Source organism: Watersipora subatra, chromosome 7 (assembly GCF_963576615.1).
Source record: "Watersipora subatra chromosome 7, tzWatSuba1.1, whole genome shotgun sequence".
Taxonomy (NCBI): Eukaryota; Metazoa; Bryozoa; class Gymnolaemata; order Cheilostomatida; family Watersiporidae; genus Watersipora; species Watersipora subatra.
This window is the reverse complement of record NC_088714.1, coordinates 335,043-345,250: the sequence shown is the minus strand read 5'-3', so window position 1 is coordinate 345,250 and position 10,208 is coordinate 335,043. Positions and strand designations below refer to the sequence as shown.

Sequence of the window (10,208 nt, the reverse complement as noted above, 5' to 3'; positions counted from 1 at the left end):
TAGCATGAGTAATCATAATGCAGTTACATGGTACTCGGGTTTGGCATTCTAATCAAACTAATCTACCTGTATATCACGTTATACATCAAGCTCCGTGACATGCCACTATCAGCTATTTGTGTATGCATTGTTAGGCACCTGCTGCTCTTATTAATCTAAGTGTGTGCGAGCCCATTTCCAAATGAGGTTAGACAGCTACAGTTCTCCTTCTTTTATGTCAACAGCCCAGTTTATCATGCGCTCTCTCATAACAACATTGATATCCATTCTATTCTACGCTTTAATGCTCTGTTACAATAATACAGTATTGATTATTCCATAGAATGATAACAAAAACCCTGTACACCTAACACGCCGATCTGCATTCACATAATGACGTATGTACTGCGCTACTGCTATCCAAACTTTCCTGTTCAAATTTGTAATAACTTAGAAACATTGCAAACAGTTACAAGGTTTGAACTGATATACCGCTAGTCGTTCAGTGTCTGGTGAGAAATGGGGGACAAAGGAGCTACTATAACATCCAGTCTGAAGGTGCAGCAAGATGAGCGTCTCAACAAGAAGCACATTCAGACCTTAGGCTATGTCCAAGAACTGATGAATGAGAACAAGAAGCTTCGGCAGCTTCTCGAGGAATATGAACAGCAGAAATTGCACTGCGATGAGTTACATGCTCTAAACGATGCCGTGAGTTAGTGTTTTACCTTCAACGTTCCTATTCTTTGCTCACTAGAGTAGGTTGTACTGCTGTTGTGAGTCACTGCTGCTAAATTTGGTCTAAATATTTGAGGCTATGTTCTATATAGGTTTTAACGTTGTTAGTTATCCATAGAATATCCTGTAAGTAATGACCATAAAATAATTTTGAGCTTTCCAAAGAGCAATACCTGGAGATTGTCTAACTGGTTAATATAGCTGTAACTTTTAGGGTAGCTTTAGGAGCAGATGAAGCATTGGTGATAGCACTGTAAAATCACCTATTACCGCAGGATATCTGCAATAAACTAAGTTCACTCGCTCTGCACATCTCGCTCTTCAAATTCATAAAGACCTACATATGTTGCAAAAGATATTTTGTTCAAAAGAACATTCGATGTGACTGCTTGTCTAAAATTAACACGTTTGAGACCCTGATAAAGAATGCAAGTAGATACCCTGATTTCAATGTTTACCAAAGTAATTGTCAAACAAAAAAGTTGTGGTAGTAAAGCCCAAACCAATATTAGTCCGTAATTTTGAGGATCAACAGCAGGTGATGCTAGCATCGGTAGCCTTGATGATCAACAGCAGGTGATGCTAATATTGGTAGTTTTGATGATCAACAGCAGGTGATGCTAGTATCGGTAGCCTTGATGATCAACAGCAGGTGATGCTAGTATCAGTAGCCTTGATGATCAACAGCAGGTGATGCTAGCATCAGTAGCCTTAATGATCAACAGCAGGTGATGCTAGCATCGGTAGCCTTGATGATCAACAGCAGGTGATGCTAGCATCGGTAGCCTTGATGATCAACAGTAGGTGATGCTAGTATCAGTAGCCTTGATGATCAACAGCTGGTGATGCTAGCATCGGTAGCCTTGATGATCAACAGCAGGTGATGCTAGTATCGGTAGCCTTGATGGTCAACAGCAGGTGATGCTAGTATCGGTAGCCTTGATGATCAACAGCAGGTGATGCTAGTATCGGTAGCCTTGATGATCAACAGCAGGTGATGCTAATATTGGTTGTCTTGATGATTAACAGCAGGTGATGCTAGTATCGGTAGCCTTGAGGATCAACAGCAGGTGATTCTAGTATCGGCAGCCTTGATGATCAACAGCAGTTGATGCTAGCATCGGTAGCCTTGATGATCAACAGCAGGTGATGCTAGTATCGGTAGCCTTGATGATCAACAGCAGGTGATGCTAGTATCGGTAGCCTTGATGATCAACAGCAGGTGATGCTAGTATCGGTAGCCTTGATGATCAACAGCAGGTGATGCTAATATCGGTAGCCTTGATGATCAACAGCAGGTGATGCTAGCATCGGTAGCCTTGATGATCAACAGCAGGTGATGCTAGTATCGGTAGCCTTGAGGATCAACAGCAACTGATGCTAGTAAAAAGTAATAATTCGGTATCAAAGACATCTAGTATGGAAGCAACCGGTGCGGCTGTGTAATACTATCGAAGACCGGTGCGGCTGTGTAATACTATCGAAGACCGGTGCGGCTGTGTAATACTATCGAAGACCGGTGCGCCATTTACGATTTGCCAGTGGAAAAGTTATATTCTTATTTCTTTTATGAAGCGCCTATTCATTTATTTGTTTTTAATTCTTCGCTAGACATTCTCATCAATCAATCAATCTGAATAAACTCTAATTTCTATCGTTCTCTTACTCACTATTACTCTGAAATATACTTACATCTGTCCATAAACACAGGACATAGACACAGGAGTTAATACGTGGATTATGATGATGGAATTCAAGGGCGTTCAGTGACAGATATAAGTATATTTCAGAGTAATAGTGAGTAAGAGAATGATAAAAATTTAAATTGATTCAGATTGATTGATTGATGAGAATGTCTAGAAAAGAATTAGAAAAAATGAATGAATAGGCACTTCAGAAGGAAAATAAAGAATATAACTTTTCCTCTGGCAAATCGCAAATGGTGCACCGGTCTTCGATACAATACTAATTCTTTTTGTGGCCAGAATTTCCGATATTTTTTAGGCGCAAGCAAAGATCAAAATGGTGCAAGAACAGAGTTTGTCTAGAGCAGACGAGATCAATGCATCTCTTGTAAAGAAGCATGAAAAGGAGCAGAACAAACTGAAGGAAGAAAAACTGAATGCAGAGAGAAGGTTGGAGATGGTGTCAAAAGACATGGCTTTGGAGATAGAACGTCTGCAGAAGGTGCAGCAAAACACTAGTCTTACGAACTTTTGACTCTCGAAGGTGTTGTTATACCTCTGTTGTTAGCAGGTTTACTTAGGCTAACGTTGATCACGCTCAGTTAAACCTTCGGCATATAAACTGACTGACCTTTGTAAGTTCTCTCAGCCTACCTGTTCTCTCAGTCTACCCGTTCTCTCAGTCTACTCATTCTCTCAGTCTACTCTCTCAGTCTACCTGTTCTCTAAGTCTACCCTTTCTCTCAGTTTACCCGTTCTCTCAGTCCACCTCTTTTCTCAATCTACCTGTTCTCTCAGTCTAGCCATTTTCTCAGTCTACCTCTTCTCACAGTCTATACCCGTTTTCTCAGTCTACCTCTTCTCTCAGTCTACCCGTTCTCTCAGTCCACCTCTTTTTTCAGTCTACCCATTCTCTCAGTCTACCCGTTCTCTCAGTCCACCTCTTTTCTCAATCTACCTGTTCTCTCAGTCTAGCCATTTTCTCAGTCTACCCGTTCTCTCAGTCTACCCGTTCTCTCAGTCTACCTCTTCTCTCAGTCTACCCGTTCTCTCAGTCTACCCGTTCTCTCAGTCTACCCGTTCTTTCAGTCTACCTCTTTTCACAGTTGGTTCAAGCTGGAAGATATTAGCTTCCAGCTAGTTAACCAGTTTTAGCAGTCTATAAGCTAAGATGGTAAAAACTAATAAAAACACAAAGTTGTGGTTCCACTCTAATCATGAAAATACCTGCTGAAACTGGGACTATTTATACATAAGCAATTGATCCAACCTAATTCGCTCGCGAAACAAACGCAGTTTATATCTTGCTAAAACATGAGTACACAAACAAATAATTCTTTATGCCTAGGTGCTGTGTAGTTCTCAATTTCTCCAAACAGCTGGAGGCTTCTTGAAGCCTTCAAACAGATCTCTTGATTTGCTGCACCAAATCATGCATAAATTCTCAGCAACAACCGAGCATGATACTTGTGTGGTAGCTTTTTGCTGAGAGCATGGAGTTCTATGGACATGCCTACTGCTCATGGACATCACAATCAGTTTCTTTTTTGTTCCATATCTATGATTTATGAAGTTGATCGAGCAGTCCGTGAATTGTATCTACGTCTATGTATTGCAGCTCAATTCAAGTCTAGAAGAGGCTCTGAGGGCCAAATCAGAGCTAGCTGTCAACCATCTGGAGATGAGAGGAAAGACAGCGGAATATGAGCACCAAATTGATAACTTGCAGGTGTGACTGGTCACGGCCCAGTAATAACAGTTATAGCCTGAGGCTCAAGGCCCAAGAGAGCATTTGTATGGTTAAGCTGGATAGAGAGCCATGCTGATCAGTAATAACAGCTATAGCCTGAGTTCTATAGCTCCTTAGCTCACTCTGTATCAGACTCGCAAACACTCTGGAGAGCAATAGCACTAACCTAACCTAGATAAACTAAGATCAACCTGTCTTAGACGTTGTAGGCAATAGATCCAAGTATTCTGTCTCTAGAAGTGAGTCTCAAACACCCTAAACCCTATTTTGCATTTAGTGGCTTATGTCTATGGTCTTTGTCAAGTTACTAAGAGCTAATAATGCAGTGTCATGACACGCAAGTCATTCATATCAACTGTTGCTAGTTGCTTTGAGCGGATTGCCACAACTAGATATGGTTTGGGAGTTACACCATCACTGAAGAGACAAGCAAAGCATCACTGTCGAGGGAAGCAAATTTAAATGCCATTTTACATAAGTATATAAAAATTAATTAACATAAAGTTTATAAAATGTCATACTTCCCTAAAAAGTCAACCATCTGCTGGAGCTGCAGGAGTTGCTTTCTCATTGAATCGTAATATCGGAGTGGCATCGCTGCTCTGATTAAAAGCATTAGGTTTTGTTCTGAAGCGTGCGTGTAGGCCTAGGGAGATGGGGAGGGTACTCTGGCACCTTTTATCAAATACTATTGAGACTCCGTGGTGTCTCACTATAAGGCTTTAGCCTTTTATCTCAAATCTTCTCTTGTAGCAACAAGTGCGCTCACTTAGGGAGGAAAATGGCAATCAATTAAAGGAAATAAGACGTCTTGACCTTGAACTTTGTAAACAACAAGCATTGAAGGAACAATTAGGGTCGGCCAACCAGACTATTAAACAACTAGAAGGCATAAGGAAGCAGCTGGAGTCAGAGCTAACTGCCTCCAATGCGTCGCTGCTGGCACTTCAGGACAATGAAATCAAGTCTTACAAAAGTAAGCTAATGAAAGCTTTAAATGAGGTCTCGTCGCTCCAGCATTTGCTGCATGGTAAGGACTCAGAGATATCAATGTGCAAAAGAAGCGCTGAAGAGCTTATGGGAGAGCTGGAGGCAACACAGATTAAAAGGTACAGTTTTGAGAGAGAGGTTGAGGCTCTCAAAAGGGAAGTCACCGAATTGAAGGAAACACTATCAAAATTAAAAGGTAACCATTCCTGTAATATTTAAACTTGTTTTCCATATTCCTTGATGAAAGTTTGACCTGTAATACATCTAGTTGAATCAGGTTGACTTGGCTGCCTGGTAGAAAGTATGGAATGCTGATTGACCTTTGTAAGCATGTAGTCATAATGATACTGCCTACTGCCCTGGTGTTTAGGACTATGTTCCAACTACGTATATCTCGTATTTGCAGTTCAACTGTCTGCCACTTGTGTACTTGTTGGAAGGCCAATGTATTGTCAATGTTTATATCTGTAGTGTGTTTAGCTATGTTGCAACCAAGTTGTACATGTGCGTGTGGGCATGTGTGCTCGTGACTTTGTGTGTGTCTATATTGTATATTGTCTAGCTGTGTGAATACATGCTTACATTTTGCTGTAGTGTGTTTGCATGTGTGTGCCTACATTGTACGGTAGTTGAGAAACCAATTAATTGAGTATTGCATTGCTTGCAATACAGTTTGTGAGAGCAGCCTTTGTCAGGAAGGAAATCATATGTTCAATTGACATTATTGGGCTTTCTAATTGGCTGCTTGACTTGTTGCATCGTTTCCCACGAGATACACGGCCAACTTAAATTACTTCCTAGAAAAGCCATGAGCACCGCTGTTTGTGTAGAGGTCGGCCGACAGTGTGCTAATTATTCTTGTTGCTAAGATTGTAATCATTGCCTATTATTGATAATTCATTGATTTTTTATTTCAGGTAAAAGCGATGACTCAGCAACATTTAAAGAATTTGTCTCAATCAAACGGGAGTTATCTACCCTGCAAGAAGAAAACAACTTTTTAAAAGAAAGGCTGCTTTCAGCCACAAAAACCAGTCCATCAGTAGGCAAGCAAAACTCAAAGCAGAAGATCACACTACTACTACGGTGAAGTCTTGTTCACCGATTAGATATATTCATCTAGTCATCAGATAGATGGGAACTTACTCAAGTAAGACAGACTATTTTCAAATGATTTGTTAATTCATCACTGCTGGGTACCAAGTCTATAAATTCATCACCACTGGGTACCAAGTCTATAAATACTAAATACTAAATGTTATATTTATTATCTTTTGTTCCTAATCTCTGATTTAAATGCCAAGAATACCTATCTATATATAAAAGAATACAGGCATACATAATTACATCTATGTATCATCCACCAAGAGTTTTCTCCACATGCGTGTGGCAAAGAGTTACTCGCTGCCTGCTCAGCAGCCTTCTACTTTGTTTTACACTTGTGATCATTTCTCTTCTTTCTGAACATTGGCTAGACTCCACTATCCATTGCATTGTTTTCTGCTGCAGCTGAATGCTTCTTTAAACTTTGGAGTCGTTTCACTTGTCGAACAGTGTGTGCTCTGAAATGTAAGATAGCCGTTGTATTTCGAGTGGCAGATACACAAAAAGAAAAAACAGTGGATTTATGAACAGATAGAGCAGATTGCAGAGAAGACAAATTAGTGAAGTTTGAAAAGGATTTTAGTGAGCATTGCAGAAGGACTCATAATAAGAGACAGTGCAAAATATTGTTTAATATAATCGGTTGATATAATTGGTTAATATAATTGATTTACATAATGGATTTTACGTTAATCAATAATTAACATTATTGATTAACATTATTGAATAATATTATTGATTAATATAGCTGGCATGAAAAGTTCGATATTTGATATGGATACCTGTTGATTTTAGTAAATTTTCCTCTTCTGGGCAAAGGTGGTGGTGCAAGTGGCAGGCCTGGCTCTTCTCTCGGAATGGGTTCTGGCTCATCAGAGTTGGCTTCGGTAATGACCTTGGCAAGATTCTTCTTAAATCTGTCTCTGATTGAGATTCTGGCTAAACCCTTTCTTCGGAAGTTGCCATCACTATCTCCAGACTCACTGTTTGGTGATAGTGGGCCTACAGGATGGTGTGATACACATTAATGATGCGGGATCAATTTATGCTCTGCCCTCCAAAATGGTTTTAATAATATACTCGGAATTTTTAAATTACAACTGAACACATTTTTAGAATCGACTGAGTCAGCAGACAGTGCAAAGGAATGGCTCAATATGACCTCATTAATACCCATGGTCCTAAAAAATTGGAGTTATGTTATCATGTGTAAAAAGTTTAGAAAAGTTTGAGCACAAATTTTAAAGTTAATGTACTTTTAGTGATTTCCACTTTGCCGTCATAACATAAATAAACATGTGAACGTGATAACATAAATGAACGTGATAACGTAAATGACCATGATAACATAAATGTACACGTGGACTCGCACGTAGATATTGATAATGTATGCCTTATAGCTTGCAATAGTTTTTCAAATTACAATCATATCTACCATGTATTGTTAGTGGCAGCAAAAACATGTTCAATTAGCAACAAATCTTAGTTTTAATGCTTGTGGACATCTGGTCTTCTGCCAAGTTCTCAGCTACTTTATGTTTAAATGTTGACTTACAACAAAATTCACATTACAGTTATTTGGTATCAAAAGATCCACCATGTTTTACTCTGTTGTGTTGTAGGTGCAAAATATGTGGAAATGTGATTACAAGCTCTTAAAAGCTCAAAAACAAAAAGTTTATCGAAGCCATCATGAAAACGCTGTGGATTGGAATCCCTTTCCAAAACTACTCAAATGGGATCTAGATAAACACAATGGCTTCTGTTTACACTTTCATGCAACCTCATTCGTCAAAATACTTTCACAAACATATTTCCACGCATTCAATAAAACCATGTCTATTGTTCTTACGCATCTATTTCATCATCATTGTAATGCTGTTACTTTGAGCACTGATATCTCAAAACCTACTGTAAAAATTCGTTTAATTTATTAACCTTAGCTCGAAAGAGTGCATATCATCTTCTGATAAACATAATGAGCCTGTTGGTCACCTGTGATAGTCGAAAAATGCTGCAGAAATTGTTCGCGCTATTTGGCAGGAAGTATGGGTCGCATGATCAAATTACGACTAGATGATGACGACCAAACTGAAGTGAAACTGTAAAGTAGCGAGCATTTATGTTTGATACAGACTTTCCGGTAGAACTCGAAGTGTTTGTCACAAACTAGTGCTACGAGACATTTTATACGGAGCCTTTTGTTGGTCTTTAATTTCACGTGATAGCATCGCGTGTCAAAACAATAACTACAATGTTTGAGTACGTCATCGAAATAAAGAGATTCCAAACTACGACGTTTTCAGGATGGCTGCGATTACCAGTTAGTTTGGTTTTATAACATGGTTTTATTGAATGCGTGGAAGTATGTATGTGAAAGTATTTCGACGAATGAGGTTGCATGAAAGTGTAAACAGAAGCCATTGTGTTCATCTACATCCCATTTGAGTCGTTTTGGAAAGGGATTCCAATCTACGGCGTTTTCATGATGGCTGCGATAAACTGTTCGTTTTTTAGCTTTTAAGAGCTTGTAATCACATTTCCACATATTTTGCACTTACAACACAGCAGAGTAAAACATGGTGAACCTTTTGATACCAAATAACTGTAATGTGAAATTTGTTGCAAGTCAACCTGTTGCAATGCATATGCCTAGTTGGAGATGGATGGCTCATCTAAATGCTAGTCAGGTGTTGATAATAAAAATTTATCATGCGTCATGAGCTCTTGCAGTGCATTGCAAGCGTGCTTGAATAGCTATCTTATAGGGGCACTAACCTTGAGGATAGATCTCCTCTATACGCCCATCTGGCTCTAGTCTCGCGATTTCTTTAGCTGTCTTTCTTGCCTCCGATATGATAACACTCTCATCTTTCTTGGCAAGAGATAGCGTATTAACCCCAGGAATAAAGTCAATAATAGTAGTTGCCATGATGTGTCGAAGGGTTCCCCAGCGATGCCACAACATACCAAAGAACTGCAGGATCAAGGTCACGCCAAAGATCGATAGGAAAATCAAACCTGTACAAATACATGGGGTATTATGGTTGCTGCTGTGAGGCATGGTTGTTGCTTGCTAGCTGTAATGCTAGCAAGGTTTATTCATATAGATAAACCTTGCTAGCTGTAATGCTAGCAAGGTTTATCTATATAGATAAACATTCCGATCAATGATAACTTGCAAGCTGACTGGTTTTTTCAAAAAAAGGAATTGGCAATAAAATACATGTTATCACAATTCCCTCTCTTTTTTCTCTTCCTATGCTTCTCCCTCTTCCTCTCTCGCCTCTCTCCCCCTGCTTCTCCTTTCTTCCTCACTTTCTTTCTCTCCTCTCTCTCTCCTTCTTTTTACTTCGCTCTTCCGCTCTTTCGCTTTCTCTCTTTTTCACCCTCCTCCTTTTTCCCCCTTTTCTTCTTCTCGTCTTTCTCTCCTTCCCTCTACCTCTGCTCTTGCGACCTCTTTCTCTCTCCCTCATTTTCTTTTCTCTCTTTCCCTTTTTCTCACCCTAGTCTCACTACCTCTTCTCTCTCTCACCCCACTCTCTCTCCCCCTACTCTCTCTCTCCCCCACTCTCTCCCGCTCTCTCGCACTTTCTCTCTTGGTAACTACACCCACTGAGATGCAGATATGCTGCTCGTTAAACACGCCAGATGCCAATGATGTACAAGTGTAATAGTAACACATACCAAGGGGCTCAACTTCAAGCTCGTTTCCATTAACGCTGTACTTGAAATATATTGGTTTGAGATCATCTTCAGCAAGAGCGATTCTAAACATGATGGCAATCCATAGGGCATTTAGTATGAAAAATCCAAGACAAACATTGTTCCTCATTCCCTGTTAACAAAAAATAAGCATACATACATAAACATCTAATTAGCAACCATAACTACCCTTTCAGATGATCTTAAGTATTCAGATACCTTCAGAGGGATTTTATGCGCAGAATGTTACAATAACT

General features: G+C 39.6%; 2 protein-coding genes across 2 annotated transcripts in view; one reads left to right on the top strand and one right to left on the bottom strand.

Moving 5' to 3' along the window:
* The first annotated feature begins 498 nt into the window (after positions 1-498).
* Positions 499-6,232, top strand: LOC137401123 (fibrinogen- and Ig-binding protein-like). The gene is made up of 4 exons (XM_068087490.1): positions 499-690; positions 4,021-4,131; positions 4,906-5,338; positions 6,060-6,232. The coding sequence occupies exons 1-4, from the start codon at positions 499-501 to the stop codon at positions 6,230-6,232; spliced, it is 909 nt and encodes a 302-aa protein (XP_067943591.1).
* Positions 6,213-10,208, bottom strand: part of LOC137401122 (chitin synthase chs-2-like) — a 26,537-nt gene continuing 22,541 nt past the window's right edge. The window contains exons 27-30 of the mRNA XM_068087489.1: positions 9,934-10,084; positions 9,025-9,267; positions 7,029-7,248; positions 6,213-6,704 (exon numbers count right to left, since the gene is read on the bottom strand). Of these exons, the coding sequence (XP_067943590.1) occupies positions 6,614-6,704; positions 7,029-7,248; positions 9,025-9,267; positions 9,934-10,084 (705 nt within the window). The 3' untranslated portion in view covers positions 6,213-6,613. The remainder of the gene's footprint in view (positions 6,705-7,028; positions 7,249-9,024; positions 9,268-9,933; positions 10,085-10,208) is intronic.

What these genes read in the sequence shown, in the direction of transcription:
- LOC137401123 (XM_068087490.1), top strand. Translation starts at nt 499, where the DNA reads ATGGGGGACAAAGGAGCTACTATAACATCCAGTCTGAAGGTGCAGCAA. An exon ending in ACCAAATTGATAACTTGCAG is followed by an intron (nt 4,132 to 4,905) that starts GTGTGACTGGTC and finishes CTTCTCTTGTAG; the next exon opens with CAACAAGTGCGCTCACTTAG. An exon ending in AACACTATCAAAATTAAAAG is followed by an intron (nt 5,339 to 6,059) that starts GTAACCATTCCT and finishes TTTTTATTTCAG; the next exon opens with GTAAAAGCGATGACTCAGCA.